The 21,410-nt window shown below is 48.0% G+C and overlaps 1 protein-coding gene across 3 annotated transcripts; it reads right to left on the reverse strand.

Moving 5' to 3' along the window:
• Nucleotides 1–5,368: 5,368 nt before the first annotated feature.
• CXXC1 (CXXC finger protein 1) lies at nt 5,369–10,798 on the reverse strand. 3 transcript variants are annotated; one of them, XM_024132338.3, is made up of 15 exons: nt 10,661–10,798; nt 9,758–9,876; nt 9,556–9,656; nt 9,004–9,239; nt 8,737–8,913; nt 8,299–8,325; nt 7,977–8,222; nt 7,703–7,810; nt 7,386–7,570; nt 6,889–7,096; nt 6,696–6,806; nt 6,519–6,568; nt 6,333–6,429; nt 5,884–6,036; nt 5,369–5,805 (listed from the first exon to the last, which is right to left on the reverse strand). In XM_024132338.3, the coding sequence occupies exons 1-15, from the start codon at nt 10,661–10,663 to the stop codon at nt 5,659–5,661; spliced, it is 1,968 nt and encodes a 655-aa protein (XP_023988106.1). In that variant the 5' UTR covers nt 10,664–10,798; the 3' UTR covers nt 5,369–5,658. The 3 variants fall into 3 exon arrangements, with proteins under 3 accessions (XP_023988106.1, XP_028336443.1, XP_023988107.1); XM_028480642.2 differs by having other exon boundaries at nt 9,758–9,900; XM_024132339.3 differs by lacking the exon at nt 8,299–8,325.
• Nucleotides 10,799–21,410: the final 10,612 nt, after the last annotated feature.

Below are 21,410 nucleotides of genomic sequence, written 5' to 3' on the forward strand. Positions count from 1 at the left end.
CCCTGCATTGGCAGGCGGATTCTTAACCACTGTGCCACCAGGGAAGCCCCTGCTTTTATGTTCTAGAAATGAATTGGATTCTCAAAAAGACACCATCCATCTGTTACAACAACTAGCTTCTAAGCGACACAGGTTGCCTAAAGATAAACTCCAATTTGCTGACCTGTTGTAAAACATTTGGGCCGCTTTATATCTAAGGAAGGACTATTAATCAACTCTAAAAGAATTAAAGAGATTTTGGCTTTCTCACTTCTCCAAAAAAAGAAACAATTGAGGGGATTTCTGGGTCTGACTGAATATTGTAGCAATTGGGTACCTAATTTTCCACTTATTTCTCAACCTTTATATGCATTACTTAAGTCTGACCAGCTTGATCTGATTGAGTGGATGCCGAAAGGAAAAGAGGCCATAAACACCCTAAAATCCATCTTAACTCAGGCACTGGCTTTGGGTCACACTAATTATAACTTGCTCTTTTTTCTCTTTGTACTTGAAGTTAAAGGAACTGCTTTAGGTGTATTACTCAAGAGCATGGTGATAAACAGCGACCCATAGGATATTATACTCAGCAATTAGATTCGGTAGGAAAAGGACTTCCACCTTGTATGAGGGCTATTTCAGCAAAGGCTTTCTTATGTAAGGCTATTGGAGAAATAATAATGGGGTCTCCTTTAATGATTTATGTCCCACACTCAGTCGAGTCTTTTCTAAACTCTCACCACACTCAGCACTATTCTGTAAGGTGACTAGCTTCTTATGAAGTATTGTTGCTTTCTGTAACTAATATTACCTTAGTTCAATGTAATAATCTTTTTTTTTTTTAGCATCCCTGGGTGGGCATGAACCGCAATGTAATAATCTTAACCCTGCAACTTTGCTTCCAGCACCACAGGAAGAAAACAACCACGACTGCATTTTATTAACAGATTATCTTCTTGTTCCAGGTATGATTTATAAGGAATTTCTATTGATAATGTTGATTTAATTAGGTTCACAGAAGGACCCTGTTTAAGGGATGAACAGGGACATTACTGAGCTGGATATGCAATAACATCCACAGTGGACATAAGAGAAAGCTCTTATTTACCAGAAACAAAGTCCACACAGCAAGCCTAATGAATTGCCTCAACCCGAGCTTGTCAACTAGGCAAAGGCCAGATAGTCCATATATATACTGGCGGTTGTTATGCCTTTGGCGTGGCACATGACTTTGGAATGCTATGGAAACAAGGGTTTTGAACCACTTCAGGGCAGCCTATGAAAAATGGAAACAGGTTGCAGAGTTCTTAACTGCAGGTTGTAGTTCCATACAACTACCAAAACAGTTGGCAAGTATTAAAACACTGGGGCATCCCAAATCTGACATTAAGGAAGCTAAAGGAAATTAGCTTGCTGATGCTGCAGACAAACAGACAACTTTAAAAATTCATCCTGTTCAGCTCTGAGAACTTCCACTGCTCTCTGTGAAGCCTGCTAACCCAGTAAAACATTTCCTTCCATAGGCTCAAGAAATCGCCACTAAAGAAGATAAACAGATGTGGCTACAAAAGGGGGGAATTTCTGAACCCATCACACAAATATGCTTTGGACCGGATTTTAAAAACCTGCAGTGTCTGTTAGAGCACAATGGCTGTTACTCCAGCATGTATATTCTCTAACTCATTAGGCACCTGAAAGATGGTTTTATGGGGGAAAACTATAGTTTTGGAAACATTCTCTATGGTAGCTCATAAGGTATGTACTCGCTGTACTCTGTATCCTAAATATAATCCCAGAAAACCACTTCATGGGGCACAAGGCCACATTCTTCTTCCTAAGGGACCCTTTGAGGTATGGCAATTGGACTTTGTCCAAATGCCACCACCTCAAGGATATAAATAATCTTGGTGATGACCTGTATGTTTTCACACTGGGTTGAAGCTTTTCCCTGCAGGAGAGCAATGGGTATAACAGTAGGTAAATCACTATTGGAAATAATAATTCCTGTTTGGGGAATTCCTTCTGAGTTACATAGTGACCAGGGACTCACTTTGCCAGACAAATAATTAAATCTATTTATGACATTTAGCCAATAATGCAGCATCTTTAATGCACTTATCACCACCCCTCCAATCTTCAGGACTGTTAGAAAGAACCAACAGCACTATCAAAACTCAACTGACAAAACTCTCAGGGGCTTCTCATCTTTCATGGCCAGAAGCTCTCCCATCGGTGCTTCTCAACCTTAGGTCCACTCCTTTTGGTAAGCATCAACTGTGTCCTTTTGAAATAACCGCTGGACGACCTATGTGCCCAGATGAAGGCATGTATGAACCAGCATTGCATAAGGGTGTGATATGTTGCATTATCGTCAGGGACTCGTTAAGGCCCTTAAAGAAAATGAAAAGCTGGTAACATTCCTTTCACCGTGAGCTCCCGGGAAATGAAGACCTTATGGATCGTGGACTGCAACCTGGAGATTTTGTCCATTGGAAAAGGCATAAATACAAGATGCTTTGCAGCTGCGTTGGAAAGGACCATGTCAAGTATTATTAACTAACCCCTGTGCTGCAAAGCTCAAAGGAGTAAACTCCTAGGTTCCTATCTCTCATTTTTTAAAAAGGCTTCTGCTCCTAAATGGACCGTGACCCCTGTTTCTGACACCTGACTTCGACTAAGACAAGCTTCACCAAGCTGGGATGAGAAGAAGTCGACAATAGTAGCAGACAGCTAACCAGAGTCCAGACCAGCCCTGTAAGACCCATCCTACTGGTTCAGTTGTACTGTTTACCAACTGTCTGATTCTCTGTCAACATTGAGAGTTATTGTTTTACTCTGGCTATACTTTTGACCCAGTGTTTAGGAGGGAAAGAAAATTCTTTAGTAAAGTTGTCACAGAGTATAGCTACTGGGGGCCATTTAACCGATTGTTGGACTTGCAACTTTGGGATCACTTGCATCCTCAGGTTTTGTCTTCATATATGGCATTGGAAATGGGCACATAAATATCTTAAGAGCTGACAGGTAGAAGGTTTATGCTTATTGGGATGTTATGTTATCCCATTGTCTACATAAAAGAGACAGATAAAACTCCTTTCTCTCTCCATTACAGAAGAGATCCATGTTATTAGGATACCAAGATACCTGGTAGGAAAGTCTTTTGAGAATCTTGATTCCTAGTGAAGGAGTATAGGTAAAGAGAGATGTGGAGCTTCCCTGGTGGCGCAGTTGGTTGAGAGTCCGCCTGCCGATGCAGGGGACAAAAAAAAAAAGAGAGAGAGGTGTGGTCATAAATCTATCAGCCACCCGTTGGTCAAATAGCCGAAGAGATTACAAAAAGCATTCAGCACAAGAGACATCCCTCAGTTCCTTAACCTAAATAGTATTGGATAATAGTTACCTTCGATATTCTTTTCTTTTTTTTTTTCTAATCTTTTTTTTTGTTTTTTTGGCCTCACTGGTTGCAGGATCCTAGTTCCCTGACCGGGGATCAAACCCACGTCCCCTGCAGTGGAAGCACGGAGTCCTGATTACTGGACCGCCAGGGAGGTCCCTACCTTCGATTTTCTACTGGCTACACAAGGAGTTGTGCTCTTGCTCACACTACTTGTTGCACTTGTATCAATACCTCTGCAGAAGTAGAGATGCTCCTGGATACAATTTTTAAGAGGCAAAATGGTTATGACATTAAAAAAAAAAAGACCCTGGGCTTCCATGGTGGCACAGTGGTTGAGAGTCCGCCTGCCGATGCAGGGGACACGGGTTCGTGCCCCGGTCCGGGAAGATCCCACATGCCGCGGAGCGGATGGGCCCGTGAGCCATGGCCGCTGAGCCTGGGCGTCCGGAGCCTGTGCTTCGCAACAAGAGAGGCCACAACAGTGAGAGGCTCGCGTACCGCCAAATAAAAAAAAAAAAAAGACCCTTTTAATGATCTGTTTCATTGGCTCTCCTCAGGATTAGGTAATTTTTTTTGCTCTGTTTTACAGATGATTATTATTTTCACTGTATGTATTATTATCCTTCTCCTAGCTATCAAGCTATGCATGGCGTGTATCACTGCTTGCTTAAATTCTACTGCTAAAAGTACACGTACAATCTTTGTGCAACAAGTCAATGTGATTGATAACATGTATAGCCTATAAAATGTTTCCCTGTCACTATATACCTCTGTGTCAGCCACTCCTATTTAAATGACTGTTGACAACTCCAAGCCTCCGCCTAATATTCAACAATATCCACTTCAACTAGAGATGCTGAACAGAATAAGACCTATGTTGATGAAAAATTAATCAACAGTCAATCTAAAGGAGAAATAGAGAATTTTATTTGAGCCAACCTGAGGATTAGAACCACAGGAGTTGTTCAGAAAACTCTGAGGACTATTCCGCCTGTTAGAAGTTATATACATTTTTGAGACAAAGGGTCGTACATCAAAATGACACACTGACATCTTACATAAAGTTCACCAACAATACATAGTCCAGATCTGCACATAGGAAGCAGCACCAGGTCACCATGACCCCTTACAAAATTAGGAAAGAATTAAGAATGTTATCGTCTAAGGAGTTACATTGCTGGCATCGAGAAGGAAAAAATTGATCTTTATGGTTGAGCAGACATTCCTGCCTTTGAGGAGGTCTGGTTTATGTATAATGCAGATGCACATTGCCCATTGGCGAGGGCCCAATACAGGTAGGGAGTATGTTATGCTTAAATTTTCTTATCCTGCTTTAAAACATAAGATCTCCCCCAGGGCTATTGTGTCCCGTTCTCTCTTCCCCGCTGGAGTCACTAGAGCGCCTAGGGACAAGTCATGCCTGGCGATGGCCAGAGCTTCTTCCACTAGGGGAGAGCTGATGCTGCTCTGAAGGTAAACAGGAGGCCCGTGAGAGCAGGTCCATGCTGGAAAGGTAGTGTTGTGTGGCTGACTGCACCTGACAATGAGAGGACAGGCTGGTGCTCCCGACACAAACCCAGTGGGCTCCTGCTGTACACGGGTCCCGAGAGAGGGGTTTCTGGAGAGAGAGGAGGGCCTTGTGTCCATCATTTCATACAACTCTGGTCTGGAGACCATCAATAAAAGTAAGTAAGAAAACTCCTGCTCACACAGGAATGATGAATCAGACATACACAGACTGAGCACTGACTGTATACCCACTGTCACACAATGAGAGGACAGGCTGACAGTGTAGGTCCCTGGACTCTCCCTCAGCACCTCATATCCCCACAGACCAAGGCGGAGCCTGCAGACCACAGAGTGGGCGCCGACTGGATATGTGCAGCCTACATCCATACTGCAGCCTCTCCAGAGTACAGGTATGCCACTCTACTCTAGGGGCGCGGGAAAGCAGTTGCAACGGAAAAAAGTTTGGAGACCGTCCATAGTTAGCTTTTTTGGTTCATCAAAATTTTATTAACAAAACCAGAGTGGGGGAGGCAAGGGTGCGCAGACTCCGCAGCCCCTCCCAGGCACAAAGAACAGGGAGGCAGAGGAACAGACAAGGACGTGAGGAAGTTCCGAGGCCTGTGGTAAGGGCAAACAGGCGGTCCAACGGTGGACGGGCACAGGGAGAAACTCAGGGACCGTGGGAGGAACATGAATGGCAGAGCAGACAAATGGGGGCTCCGGGGCCGCTCCCGCGTGCGGCACAGGGCGGGAGGCGTCTGGACCGCTGGGGCTCAGCGGTCGGCACTGGAGCGCAGGTCGGTCGTGAGTGGGTCGTGCTGGATGGTTTGGTGCAGCATCAGGGCCAGTAAGCCCGCGCGGTTGGTCATGGCGGTGCGGACGTTGCGCTCCTGCTCAAACAGCTCGTCCAGCTTGTACCACTGCCAGGGGAGCAGGAGGAGACGTGAGAAGGGGCTCCCCGAGCCCCCCGCCCCGCCGCATCCGCCGCCAAGACCTACCACGCGCACGCGCTCCAGGTCCACCTCGGCACGCCGCAGCTTCTCCCAGCAGTAGTGGCGGTTGCACTGGCGCTTGGGCAGGCGGCAGAAGTCACCCGTGAGCTCGAAGACGTCACGTACAAGGGGGCACCCACATACCTCGTCAGCTGGCACCTGCAGGGAGACCGGGGTGGGCATGAGTGCGGGGTGGTGAGGCAGGGAGGAGGACAGGAATGGGGGCCGGGGGCGCTGGGAAGGAATGGAGAGGGGAGGAGGAGAGGAGGAAGGCGGGGGTCGGGAGGAGAGGAGTAGGAGGTGATGCAACAGGAAAAAGGAGAGGCATGCAGGGCAAGTGGGGGCTGTGGAAGTGGGCCGGCAGGAAAAAGGGAAGTGGGAGAGGGAGGAAGGGAGAAATGTGGCCCGGGGGAAGGGAGGGGGACAGAATGGGGAGAGCTGAGGGAAAAGCTTACTTTGGGGTCCCGTGAGTGCTCGGGGCACAGCACCTGGAGCCGCTTGCAGTATGTCTTGCTCTGAGGATTGTAGACGTCGCAGAAGAGTCTTGTGGCCCTGGGGGTGTGGAGCAGAGAAGGTAGCAGAGGAAGCGGAGGGTGGCGCCCAGGCCCGGCCCCGCTATCCCCCACAGCGGCCACACTCACCCCTCGATGCGGGTCGGGTACATGGACCCAAAGGACGTCTGGCTTTCGTACTGGAGGGGTGAGCACAAACGGAGGGACTGTGGATGTGCGCCGCATGCCCTCGCGAGATGGCACCCCCGCCCCCAGGGACCCAGTGATGTCCCCACACCGTCCGCCCCCTCAGGCCGACACCCTGACCTTGGCGTAGCAGCGCTCCATGTGGCGCAAGGCAACACGTGGGTTGATGGGGTGCCCGCAGGAGACGCAGAAGATCTGCAGGTCCGTGTCATCGCTGTCACCCTCATTGCTCTGCACGGGGGGGAGGGGACGATGAGGCCAGGCGGGAGCAGGTACTGGGCCGTGCGCCACTGCTGTGCCCGCGCCCGCTCACCTCCTCGTCCTCGCGCACAGCCTGCTGTTTGGCCCGCAGGATAATGGCCTCGAGCTCGTGGAATCGGCGCTCCATTTCCTGAAGGCGGGTGCGGGCGCTCTGCTGCTCCCGGCGGATGCGTTCAAGCAGCTTCTTGCCGTGCTCTTCAGCAATGCAGGGGCTCTGCTGCCACTGCTGGATGCGCTGGGGGAGGATCTCGTAGATGCGGCTGCAGGGAAGCGGTGAATTGGGTGAGCAGAGAAGGAGGCAAGGCAGTAAGATGAGCGGGGTGATCCAAGGGCACAGAGCAGATTGGTGACTCAATGGTGAAAGGATAAGGAACCAGGTGACCGAAGGGCAGATGGCTGGGTGGACAGACAGATGGATGGGGGAGCAGGTGGACGGCCCGGCGGGTGCTTGGTTGACTGAACGGTGACTGACTGGCAGACACACAGAGGGCTCTGGTCATGCCCCACCCTGTACTCCCTGACTCCCCTGAACCCTCCGCAATGACTCACTTGGCTGCCAGCTTCATGCCGCAATCGTCTGAGCAATACTTGGAGCCGGGCTGGGCAGCGCGCACACAGCCAGGGCCCAGGCACTGCGGCAGCGACGCGGGGTCCTTGGCGTCAGCGCGCTCCGGGTGCTTCCATTTGTCCTTGTGCTTCTGCTTCTGCCGATGCCGCTTGTATCTTTCTTCCTTCTGTGGAGCAAGACGGGCCAGGGCAGGGCGCAGCTGAAGTCAGCCCTGGAGCCCTGTTTCCCCCTGCATCCCAGCCCTTCAGCCCCTGACCTTTGCCCTCCCTCCGCACACCCACTGCACCCTCTCGGTCACCTTCTTCTCAGACTTCTTCTCCCGACGCTTCACGTGCTTCACTTTCACCGCCCTCTTCCGCAGCGCAGGGTCCAGGAACGGGGACTCCTCCGTGTCACTCATCCAGGGCTGCGAGAGGCATACGCTGACTCTCCTGCTCCACTCGTGACTTCCCCCCCACCTGCTCGGTCCCCGCGTCAGCCTTCCATACCCTCTGCCTCCTCTCTCCTCGTTACGGACACTCTCTGCTTCTGTAACCTCTACCCTTCCGCCACGGGACGCTCCGTCTGCTCACCAGGCCGTGGTCATCAAAGGCCCCTGCACAGAAGTCCTGGTACAGGTCAGGGTCCAGCGGGAGGTCCTCGTCCGAGAGCGGCTCGGGTGTAGCCGTAGCCTCAGGCGGCTCCTTGACTGCTGCTGATGCCACTGCCCCCTCGTCCTCGCGGATGCGCCCCAGCTTCTGCGATGGCTGTGGCTGCTGCTGGGCGGGCAGTGGCCGGCGAGGCCTTGGCAGGGACTCTGAGGGCGTCACTGGCGAGAGCTGCGGGGCAGAATCTCAGGACTGGCCCTGACCGCCCTGCCCGCAGGCCCCGCCCGCCCTGGGGGGCTGGACTCACCGAGGAAGGGAAGTACTTGTACGATTCCTGTGCCGGCGGGAGGAAGGCCCAGGTCAGCCCCAGGTGGATGGAGGGGACCCTGCCCTAGCCCTTCCCACAAGCGCCCCACTCCACCAACCAGCCCCGCCTCGCCTCCCTAGACACACCAGCGCCTCCCGTCCCCCACCGCCAGGACATGCTTGGCCCTGCCTCAGCTGCACTGACATGTCTGACCACCTAGGAATGCCTGGCCCTACCCTGCGCGTCTGGGGTTGGGGGCTCCCCGCTAGCCCAGCACATCTGGTCACGCCCCACTCATCTGAACCAGCCGGGCCCCTCCCCACCTGTCCGCATGCAGTTAGGCCCCACCCCACCCAGCCCACCCATCCTAGCCTCAATCAGCTCTTCCCAGACATCCTGGCCCCCCATCTGACCCCGTCCAGCTCTGCCCATGCTCACCCGGGCCCGAAGCTGGCACTGACGCAGCCGGCACTTCTGCCGGATCTTGTTGGGGCCCCCAAACTTCTTCATGTCTCGGCAGAAGTCACAATGGCCACAGTCCTCGGTGCGCCGGCAGGCCTCACACTCGCCACACATACGGGCTGACCGTTTGATCTGCTGCTGCTGCTGGTGATGCTAGCGAGAGGCGCCCACAACAGAGCTCAGGAACCAAGCAGGGCCTGAGATGGGATCACCTCCCCTAGCCCAGCCATCGCGGCCACTCACCTGGCTGGGTGTGGCCACCAGGGGCTGTGGAGAGGATTTGTGGGGCGAAGCAGAGCCCCGAGCAAGCATGGCCCCAACCCCTGTCCCTGACCCCGCCCGGCGCTGCAGGTCCAGATCCGGGGCAGGCCTCTTGCGCCCTCCACCCTCATCCCGGGGCTCACTGCCGTCTCGCTCAGTGCTGTCCCGCTCCCGTGACTTCTTGTGCCGATAGCGGATCTCCAGCTTGGGGTCCTTCTCTGCGGGGTAGAGGGTGGAGCCAGCGTGGGTTGGCACCGGGGGATTTGGATGGCCCCAGAACTCCTTCTTCCTCTTCTCTCCTCTTCGGTCCCACCCGCCTGCTCTGTCTCCCTACCCCAGGGCAGAGCTGTCCCTTCCGGTGGAGCTTTCTATCACAGCTCACGATGGAGCCTCCATTCCGGCTTAGCACTGACCAACAATCCCTCCGCCCACAGACGCAGATCACGACTCCCCGTGAACCACTCTCCCATTAAGGCCCCTCCTCCTCCTCCCTGGCAGCCCCAGCTGCCTGCCCTGTCCACTCCGGCCCCTCACCTCGGCACTCCCGGCAGTACCACTCCCGGATGGCCTTGGCCATCTTCTCAGTGATCCGGATGCAGTCCCCATGAAACCACTCATTGCAGTTGTCACAGCCGCTGCGGAGGATGGGGCGAGGGAGGGGGATGTGAGGGGCCGGACCCATCGGCCTCTCCCCACCCGGCCAGGGGTCCATCCCGCCCACCACTCCCCGGCTCACATCATGAAGCAGTTGATGTCTGGTTTGCGGCAGATGCAGTAGATGGGCGCGTTTTCCCCGTTCTCTGACTTGCTGTCCTCCCCGGCATCTGGAGGCTCTGGGTCTGAAGCATCCGCCTCCTGTGGGAGCCCCCATCATGGCTCCTTAGAGAACCCCCATCATGATGCCACGTCCCTCCAGTACAGCTCCATCACGGCTCACCACAGACCTCAACAGTCTGCCAACAGACTTCCCACCATGGCTCCTCATAAACCTCTCCACCATAGTCCCCACAGACCACCCCCCTCACTCACCGCTGACACCCCCTTAGCCTGCTCATAAACCCCCATCACTCTGCCTCAGAACTTCCAATCGCTTACCCCGCTGCCACCCCATCACTCTATTCACCCACTGAACTAGTTGCTGCTCGTTACAAACACCGCATCACTCACTACATTTTGTCCCCGTCATGGCTCCTCACAGACCCCCATCACCGGGTCTCAAGACAGCACGGTTCCCCTCAGATCCTCCGTCACTAACCTCACAGACAGCCCCGCCCCCCTAGATCCCCCGATACAGGTTCATCACGGCTCACTCCAGACTGCCCAGTACAACTCTTCGCAAACCCCTCATCACTCTGCACAAAGAATCCCCCATTCGGACCCCCAAGGAACTACCACTAAACTTCCATTACAGACCCCCATAATGGCTCATGACATAACTCTCAGATGGTTCACACACGAGTAAAAAAGTCTGACCATCAGACCTCCATCATTCTAAGGCTCGAAACAGCCCCCCGCCCCATTCTGACCACTGACTCCCGTTATGGTTCACCACAAACCCCCATGCGTCTGCCGATGGACACCACCATTTCCAACCCCACTGGCCTCTACCGCCGACTCCCCCCTGGGACCTCGTACTCACCATCTCTCCGCTGCCAGCGCACCCCTTCACGAACCCCGCCAGCGACCCGCGAACCTACACAGACCCCCTTAGCGGCGTCCCCGGCCGTTGCAAAGGCGCCTTACAAGCACTTCCGCTTTTCGTCGTGCCTCCCAGGCACCGTACTCCTACTGCGCAGGCCCAGTGCGTCGGCTCCGCGACAAACAAGTCGGTAGCCTGCCTAGAGCTCCGACAGTCTCTCAGGCGCCGCCATCTTGACTACTGAGACCGTACGGCGGCGAGTCCTTAACGTTCTCAGGAAACATGGCCACGCCTGTATTTCTGGACGCCTCCATCTTGGAGTCTGATTCCGTAAGATGGCGTAGTCCGTACGTTCACCGGCAACACATGGCAGCGTGCTAATCGGCTTCCGAGAGGGCGCCGCCATCTTGGCGGTCGATTCCGGCGCCAGCAGCTGGTACTGCCTAGATGTTCAAAGGGAAAGGGGTCCGCTTTAGGAACACTACCTGGATTAAGTCGCTCTCCTATCGCCGTAAAATCATTTTTCCCTTCCATGTACTAATCGGCGCCGGCATACTGTGTGCCTTACTCTGGGAAGGAAAGCAGTCCCTTTGTCATATGCCTCCCACATTGCCTCTGACTGAAGAAATTTTTGTATATTGGGGCTGGGGAAGCCAGTCAGGCTTATACCTGATGTGGCCTGAACTTTATGTAAACTGGAACAGCCTGACTTATGGTCTGTCAAATATATGTTGTACATTTGTTTTAACCATTACAGTAAAGCATGCCCACTCTGACAATAGGGAGAAATGCTTCCCTTCCTATGACACCGATGCTAGTATTCCTTGGAAGATAAAGTTCCCGTCCCAGATGCCAAGGTCATGCTCACTCACTATGTATCTGATAATTTTTAACTATACATCTCTGTTGAAACCTTGAAGGAATGTACCTCTGCCATGTCTGATATATGTTCTTTGTTCTGACATGGTATAAAACTGCTGAAAACCATGCTTCACTGTAGTGTTTTCTTCCTCGGTGGAGGCTACACTCCTGGGCCAGTCCTCATCTTGGAGCAAATAAAACTCTCTTCTATTCTTTAATATAGATTGTTTATTGATTATCTGTGTTGCTACCTCCCACCACCCTTTCCAGCTGTCACTCCTCCCAGCAGTTCCTTAGCCAGGCCTCACAAGATGATTCAGCCTCTGGGCCTCTACAGCAGCATTCATCCATTAGAATTAGTCCAGAGCAACAATCGATGGCCATAAATGATGGTGACCTGACCATCTCTGGTGAGAATGGCTGGACCAAAGTAGACTGAAATCAGGGACCACCAGCTTCACCAAGTCTTCCTCTGACCACACACAACGGGTCTGTCACTTGGGGTGCTTAGCCAATGAACATACCAAGAACTTTCAATTAAAGCAGAAGCATTTATTACTTGTTTATTACTAGCGACAAGTAAGGAGACAGAGAGATAGCTCTCAAAGCACTGTGTCAAAAAAAAAAGGGACTTCCCTGCTGGTAAGACTCTGCGCTTCAAATGCAGGTGCCATGGGTTCGATCCCTGGTGGGGGAAACAGGATCCCACATGCCACGCGATGTGGAAAAAAAAAAAAAAAAAAAAAAAAAAAAAAAAAAGCACTGTGTCCCTGGGGAGTTTTAAACCTGGGGAAGGCATGATAATTATAATGAGGCAAAGGTTACTCTAGGTTGCCCCAAACTGCAAGTAAGTAGGTGCTTGGTTTCTTGTTCTCACTGTGGTATCCTGTTGACTGGAATGCACTGTAACCTTTTGGAACATCTGGTGTCTGCAGCTTTCTGCAAATTAATGGCTAGTTTCTGCAAAACAAAGCACACTTTGGTTTAACCCCATCTCATCCCTACTGCTGCCTAGCTGACACCCACCACTACTGGAGTGTAGATTTCCTCAATTCCTGGTGATGTCCACTTTGGTTCTCTTATTTCATATGTATTTAGTATTCTCTCCTATAAAGTTAATTTTAAATTTTAAAAAAAAAATTATGTTACGTATAATAAAAAATCTGTACAGATCAGAGAGCTAGACATCTCTTCAGGGTAATGCTCTAACCTGGGCAACCATGAAAATCAAATGAGGTACAAAACGTCAGTACACCTGCCCCCCTCCGCACACACACACTGGATACGGAAGTTGTGGTCATTATAAATGTCCACGTGTCCACGGTCAAACTCAGAATGACTTTCTTTCAGGTTGAGGAGAAGGGTCTGGGGAAAATGAGATTTTTCACCCTTGGCTGAGAGTTTTTCTGGCGTTCTCGGCTCTGGACATAGTAGCAACTTTTTTGCTATTTGTGGTTTAGATTTGATTTTTTTTTCACCTTTCCTAAACATTTTTACTCATGGTCTCTTCCACACTGTCACAGACACCAATACACAGGGGCTACAACATGGGTTCTGTGACCTCCTCCCCAAAGGGGTTTTTAACCCACTAAACAGAGACCTTCAGATCCAGCATAAGACTTGCCTCATTTTTATTTTTTAATTTAGAATAATCTTAATTGGATTGTAAATTATTTTAATTAATATAATTTAATTTTTAATTTAGTTTTTCATTTAATGTATTAAATTAACTTTAGTATAGTTGAATATGTGTGGGTAAGGTACTTAGATAAATTTATTTTATTACCATCAATTAATGAATTTTATATAATTCAATTTTAACTTAATTACAGTTTGATATAGGAAAATAAGTTTAAGGCAATATAGTTCAAGTTTAACTGAAATTTAATTACTCAAATTAAATTTAATTTAACATATTGAATTTGGATTTATTAAATTTAATTTGGTTTAAAACAATTTAATATTAATTTAATGTATTAAATTCAATGTTGTGTATTTTTTAATTTCAATTTAATTTCGGTTTAATTTAGTATATTACATTTTATTTCATATGGTTTAATTTAGTTCATTCAATTTAATTTGCATATTTAGATTTTAATTCAAATTCACCTTAATTCAATAAACTAAAATTTTATTATGTAATTAATTACACTAAGTTAACTAAATTTATAGTCAATTACTATATTTTTGAAATATAATTTATTAAATTAAATGATTTATTTAATTAAGAAAAAACAGTGACAAAACATAAATTACCCAAATCATGAATGAAAAAGAGCCATCAGTACAGATCCTACAGATATTGGCTAGAGAATATTATTCACACATTTATACTGACCTAATGTGATATATTTGACTGCTTAGATAAAATGGACAAATTCCTTGTCTTTAGTAAGACAATTTACCAAAATAACACATGAGGAAATAGAAACTTTGAGTAGCCATATAGATATAAAATTATTTGAGCTTCTGATTAAAAACCATCCCACAAAGAAAACTCCAAGTCCAGATTACTTCACTAGTAAATTCTGTCAAATATTTAAGGAGGAAAAAAAATAGCAATCCTAAATAAAGTCGCTCAGAAAATAGAGGAGGAAGGAATACTCCCCAATTCCTTTTAGGAATCATTTCCCTAATACCAAACTAGACAAAAACATTACAAGAAAAGAAAATGATAGACCAATATACCCCATGAATATAGATGCTGCAAAATTTGGGACCAAATATGGTCTCCAAGAGACCATCTTTACTTCTCACATCATGGCAGAGTTTAAGGGCCTCCAAGACCATGCTTACTTCTGACACCAATTGCAAGTCTGGGGGTCCCCATCTAATTCGTTAGAAGGACTTACAGAACTCACTGAAAGTTGTTATATCCACAGTTACCACAGGAAGAAGATACAGATTAAAATCAGTCATAGGACAGAGTCCAAGAGGGTTCCAAATGCAGAGCTTCCAGTTATCCTCTCCCTGAGGAATCATGGACAGGGTTAGCTGCTCCCAGGGACTATGTATGACAATATGCATGAAGAACTGTCAACCAGGGAAGCTCACCTGAGCCTTGGTGTCCAGAATCTTTATTGGGGTTCCATTACATAGGCACTGTTGACTGCCTGTGTGCCTGATCTCAGTTTTTATCCCCTCAGGAGGTCAAGCTGATGCCATGTGACCCAAAGTCCTCACCCTAAATCACACTGTTAGACTTATGGCCAGCCACAACCCTAAATCACATTGACTGTCAAGTGACTAAAGATCCACAGGCAAACAAAGACACTCACTCCTGTGAGGAATAGCATTGACAGGCTTAGTTAGATATTACCACCTTAAGCCAAGGAGGGCAAAGGGCAGACCTCTCTTTGGCCAAGGTTAAATTCTTTACTACATAGATGAAAAAGTCATTAACAAAATATAAGAAAATTGAATCCAGCAATTTATAAAAATGATAACACACTATGAGCAACTGTATTTACGCCATGAATGAGCCCAGGAATGCAAGATTGGTTTAAGATTTGAAGTCTCTTGGGGGAATAGTTATACCACGGCACCCTGTTTACCTTATACATCTCCGTACAGGCCAAGTAAGCAAAGCTTAATTGCAGTGTAAATGAGTCTTGGTAGAATGCCCTGCATTCCCCCAAACCAAGGGAGACAAGCAGCCTTAACAGAAATAGCCAAAAGACCATTTGTCATCCACCTTCTCAGTTGCAGTTGACTTCAAGACTTCATTTCACCTCCTCTTTGGATATGGTTGCAGGTTGTAGAAGCACTTGGCTTAAGTTTAGAGCTGACTCTTCAGTGAAAGAATGACCACCATTCTAATTACCCATTATATGGCTCCTCTGTTTTAGTGTTTTCCATGGGACTAGGGGTGCAGGAAATTGATATGATGATTGTGCTTTTGCTAACTGCAGTGAACTGTCTGAATGTATTTGGGCTTGCTGTCTCCTAACCAACTGAGTCTATGGAAGCATGGTAAGCAACTGAACAGCTATAGTAGTGATTCATGTAACCTCATTAACCACCACACTACTGCTTAAGGAACGCTTGTCCACTTGACAGTTTGGGGCAGTGAACACTAAGACTCCCTGGGATCCAGTAACAAATGCTCTTGCCTAAGTAGTGGGTGATGGGGGATTAAGTGTCCCCCATTGTCCAACCTGTTAATGAATGTTTACAGACTGAGCAGCAAGAAGTAGGATTGAAAGAAGCCACCTGACTGGTGCTTTGGTGGTTGTTCACTCACCTCCAGTGCAAGAGAAGAAAGCCATGTCATCAGGATAATGGGACAGCAGACTCTGCTGCCTAGGTCAAAAGGCAATGTAGGCTATGGGTAGTGAATTAGGGGATTGAAAAACTGAAAATAAATAATGTCAGCAATGAGGATATAGAGCTTTGGGTAGACTAAAAATGTTATGAGTTTGTATGCTTAGCATGAGTGGGCAACTGCAAGAAGCTTCAAGTATATGCAAAGCCTTGCTTACTGATGCTGAGCTACTCTCTCCCTCCCTGATCTCTGCTTTACTCTGACCTTAGCTGCTTTAAAAGGAAAAATGTCAAGTCAACTGGGGAATTCCGGAGAGAGGAAAGACTCAGATTTTTACTGAGTTGGATTTGTTGGATACAGGTGCCCAAGTCATCATCCTACCATGGTGGGTGGGGGTGGGTGGTGGTTGAGGCACAGGGGTAGCTGATTGTACCAAGGCCTGCAGGACTAAGCTGTGGCACGTGAGGAGGAAGAAAGAGCAAGCCTCGGAACCCAGGTGCTCTCCAGACACTGGGAGATACACAGGGGTGGAGGAGGCATCCAGTGGGCAAGGAGCCAAAGGATAAAAAAGGCTCCCCAGTTGTTCCAGCCAACCTCTACCGCCTAGCCTCCACCATCCTCCAGCAATCCTCAGGTTCTCAGCCAGAATGTAACATGACCTCCTGATAGAATCTGGGCAAAACTTACAGTGAAAAGGAGAAAAAAAATTTAAGTTACCATACAGGTGAGGGCTCTGGGCCAATTAATCTACTGTTGCTATAGCTTCCTCTGCCAAATATATAATAAAATTGATGTGTTGTATGCTTGAACTATAAATGCTCATAAACTTGCAGGAAACATTCTCCCCATTGGGGTAGAGCTACAGGTAGAGAAGTATTATGGGAAATATTCCCCTGCCATTGGCACCAGTGCAAGGTCAGGATATAGCACAAGTGCTTCTATCCCGATTCCAAAGCTTTCTCTTAATAGATGATAACCTGTTGTTTGGCAAATCAAAGTCTCAGTGTCAAGAAAGTCTCACTTGCATGAAAACGTGGCAACTATGCTACAGCTGCTGTTAAACCTGTCAGCTATGTAGAATCAAAAGCAGATGTCATCACTGTGCTCCATGGGAAGAACTCAAAAGGCGTTTTCATAGCTGCAACCAGTACTTCCCTTCAGGAATCTGTTCTGTTTTGCTTTGTTTACTGATTCTTGGGCCGTTTGGTCTGCCACTTAAGAGTACAGACTGGCAGAGTAAGACACTCTTCTCTGGGGCCATGAACAAACTGTAGCTGCTAATCAGACCTTCTGGTCACTCATGTAGATGCTCACAGTAAGGGATTATTCTCTGATGAGATTGACTGTAATCAAGCTGCTGATCAAACTGCACTGCTCAGATCACCACCAGACATTGCAGTGCATCCACCATCTGGGATGGGCACAAAGAAAAAGACTTTGGTCCCATCTGCTCCTGATAGATTGACTACATAGAACTCTTGACCCGCTTTTAGGGATACCAAGGATGACCCACCACTCCTGACACTTTTCAGCTTACAGTGAGATTCCAGTCTAATCAGCCAACTCTAGCCATACCATTTGGCCCAAGAATTAATTGGAACCCTCATACATTGGTGGGAGCGTAAAATGGTGCAGCTGCTTTGGAAAAGATTTTGGCAGTTCCTTCAAAAGTTCAACCTAGAACTACCATTTGATCTGGAAATTCCATTCATCCAAGATAATTAATTATCCAAGATAATTAAAAACATATGTCCATACAAAAACTTGTAGATGAATGTTCATAGCAACAAATAACCAAAAAGTGGGAACAATTGAAATGTCCATCAACTGATGAATAGATAAACAAAATGTATTATAGCTATACAATGTAATATTATACCATTACATAAAAGAATGAAGTACTCATACACCATGCTATCAATACAACATGCATGAACCTTGAAAACATTGCTAAATAAAAGAAGCAAACACAAATGGTCACATATTGTATGATTCCATTTATATGAAATGTCCAGAATAGGCAAATCTATAGAGACATAAAGTAAACATCTTTGTTTTGTTTCCAGTCTTGAGGGAAAGTATTCAGTCTTTTCCTATTAAGTATGATGTTAGCCGTGGGGTTTTTTGTAGATGCCTTTTATCAGGTTGAGGAAGTTCCCTACTATTCCTAATGTGTTGAGTGTTTTGTTTTTGAATCATGAAAGGCTGTTGAATTTTGTCAAATGCTTTTCTGTGTCTATTGAGAAGATTAATATTCTATAAATATTGATTTATAAAGATTGATTTTTTATGTTAAGCCATGCTTGCATTCCTGGGATACAACCCACTTGATCATTGTGTATGATCTTTTTTATATGTTGCTGGATTGGATTTGCCAGTAATTTATTGAGGATATTGTGTTTTTTTTTTTGTTTGTTTGTTTTTTGTTTTTGGTGGTACGCGGGCCTCTCACTGCTGTGGCCTCTCCCGTTGGGGAGCACAGGCTCCGGACGCGCAGGCCCAGCGGCCATGGCTCACGGGCCCAGCCGCTCCGCCGCACGTGGGATCCTCCCGCACCGGGGCGCGAACCCGGTTCCCCTGCATCGGCAGGCGGACGCGCAACCACTGCGCCACCAGGGAAGCCCTTGTGTTTTATATTCATAAGAAATCTTGATCTGTAGCTTTATTTTCTTGTGATATTTTTGTCTGGTTTTGGTACCAGAGTAATACTAGCCTCTTTGGATGAGTTGGAACTGTTACCTCCTCTTCTATTTTTTTTTTTTTTGAAGAGTTTGTGAAGAATTGACATTACTTAATCCTTAAACATTTGGTAGAATTCACCAGTGGAGTCATGTGGGCTGGGCTATTCTTTGTGAGAAGTTTTAAAATTACTAAGTCTCTTTGCTTGTTATAGGTCTACTCAGATTTTCTATTTCTGTTATAGTCATTTTTGGTAGTTTGTGTCTTTCTAGGAATTTGTCCATTTCAGCTGTTATCTAATTTATTGGCAATGATTTATACTATTTTTTAAAATAATCATTTACTTCTGTAAAGTTGCTATTTCGTTTCTGATTTTAGTAATTTGAATCACTTTTCTCTTGGTCATTCTAGCTAATTTGTCATTAAAAAATCTTTTCATGGGAATTCCCTGGCAGTCCAGTGGTTAGGACTCCACGCTCTCACTGCCAAGGGCCTGGGTTCAATCCCTGGTTGGGGAACTAAGATCCCACAAGCTGTGTGGTGAAAAAAAAAAAAAAAAACAAATCTTTTCAAAGACCTAGCTCTTTGTTTTTTGCATCTTTATTAACTTACACTTTAATCTTTATTATCCTTCCTTCTGATCGCTATGGGTTTAATTTGCTTTCCTTTTTCTATTTATTTTAATCTGAAAGGCTACATTGTTGATTTGAGTGTAATGGACTCTAAAAAGAAAAACTAAATAAGTGGGCAATCAAAACTCAGTTTCCAGTAAAGCACACAATAAGATAGGCAGTAATGTGGAAATTCTAGGAAGCACGCCTCCAATTTGATAGAATGCTCAGCCTCATGGTTGGGTAGGGGAATAAAAGACCCAAGCTGGCTCTAAGAGACCCAAACCACATTATTAACCCTCCTCACTCTTCTTTTACTTTCCATGCTTACCTCTGGGAAACTGGGCTACTGGAATTTAACCGTGGCAAATAAGAGCAAGGTGTGGGTGAGGACTCAAATCTGGTGCTTCCTTTACCAGTTGGCTATGTTGCCTGAATGTGAGCAGTTGTGGGTATTGTTGACAATGATCATGCATATGAAAGCTCTAATTTTATCATTGGCAACAAATGCCATCAACTGTTTTATTTGAAGTGATGGTCTCACTATTATAGATTGTTTATTGATTATTTGCCTCTGACAGTTTTGAAAGCAGGAAGTGTGAGTCTGCCAACTTGTTATTCTTTTAAAATATTGTTTTGGCTATTCTGAGTTCCTTAAATTTCCATACAAATTTTATGATCAGCTTGTTTAATTTTTCAAAGAAGTGAGCTGGGATTTTGATAGGGGTTGTGTTGAATCTGTAGATGAATTTGGGGCAGTACTATCATAGTAACAATATTAAGTTTTTCCATCCAGAAACATGGGATGTCATTCTTTCCTCTTAACATGAGCCCTGACTGCAGGTCCAGCTGGGCTAGTCTGGGCCCAGGAATCGGAGGCAGCTGGACAGCTTTCTAGGGTCTAGGGCCCAGGTCATTAACCCCCTTCTTTCCCCTCTCCCTTCCCATGTCCAGCTCCCTGCCCTCCAACTCCTCAACTGCCAGGGTCGCCAAGTAGGGAGTGTCAGGCCTTTCACCTCCCTGTGCCCCAGAAAGCCAAAAAGTTGTCTTTACATTTTCAGAGCCCCTGGTAAAGTCAGCCGCCGCCACACTGGCAGGATGTCACAGATTGCAGCGACCAGTGAGGAATGCTTCAAGGTTCGGCGTCCTGGTTGCCCCGGGCTACCAGCTCGAAGAGGAAGGTGTGTGGCGCTGTGTCTGCGTCTGGCCGGAAGTGGGCAGCGTGACCATGGGAACCTAGAACGCCGAGACCAGCTACTTGCTCTTGGCTCGAGGCTTCGAGATTCTCTCCTCCACCTCTCTGGATATTTTCGGGGTTCTGCCCGGAAGGCAAACCATGTTCTAGTACGTCTTTCCCCTTGGCAAAGTCGAAGGTCTAAATACAACTCCAATTTATACAACTAATTGTATCTTATAATAGGTATAAAGGTTTGGTTAGATCCCACCTGGTACCAGGAGTGCACAGTTAGGGCTTTCTTAGCACGTCGGGAAGATTTGTGTTATTTTGTTGTTTATTGTGCTGGCTTAAAATGGGGGTGGGCGGGCAGGAGTGCCCCTCCCGGATCAGGCGGAGGAGAGCGAAGGTCGTGGTAGCTGTCAAGGTATCCCTTCCCCGCCTCCCACAGCAGCCGCGGCTCCGCCCCCCTCCGGGTCCCCTCCGCTGCCTTCGGGTGCCTCGGCTTTGGCATCGGCGGGAGGGCCCCCAACCGGAGACCCCGGGCACTCCAAGAGCTTCGCAACCCGCCAAGGAGCCCCGGAAGTCGAGTCCCGCGTGAGGTCCGTCCGCCCTCTGCAGGTTTGTCCAACGTCTGAAACCGCTCCTGGGAGGATGGGTCTTCATATTGGAAATCCTGCATCCCCCGGCGATCAGCGCGTACCTGGAGCTGGAGGGGCCTCGGCTCAGCGACAGGAGGCCCGGGCTGTGCCCGAGCCCGGCACTCTCCTGGGGAGACTCCTCCAGACACTACCCACCGGCAGGGTGGCTTTCAGCCGAGCCCCGGGGACCGGGTGGGGGCCGGGCCTCTTCCTGGCCGGGTCTGCAGCCGGCCGCCGGGAGCCCTTCACTCTTACGGAGAAACCCATGTCGACGTACGGAGAGTTTAACTGAGCTATTACTCCTGGGTATTGCTGCCTCCTCATCCATTTTGTTTGGCCAGGTGGCTTGCAGGGACCTTAAACTGACACTAGCCCCCTCATGCAAGCGCACACCCTCCATGGCAGCCACAGAGTCACAGGCAGACAGAAGTTCCTGGTATGCCTTCCCCAACAGCTCTTTTGATCAACAGTCTCCCCACTTCCCAGCGCCTGTATGCCTTATGCACCCCTTAGATAGAAC

This window comes from Physeter macrocephalus, chromosome 19 (genome assembly GCF_002837175.3).
Source record: "Physeter macrocephalus isolate SW-GA chromosome 19, ASM283717v5, whole genome shotgun sequence".
NCBI classification, from domain to species: Eukaryota; Metazoa; Chordata; class Mammalia; order Artiodactyla; family Physeteridae; genus Physeter; species Physeter macrocephalus.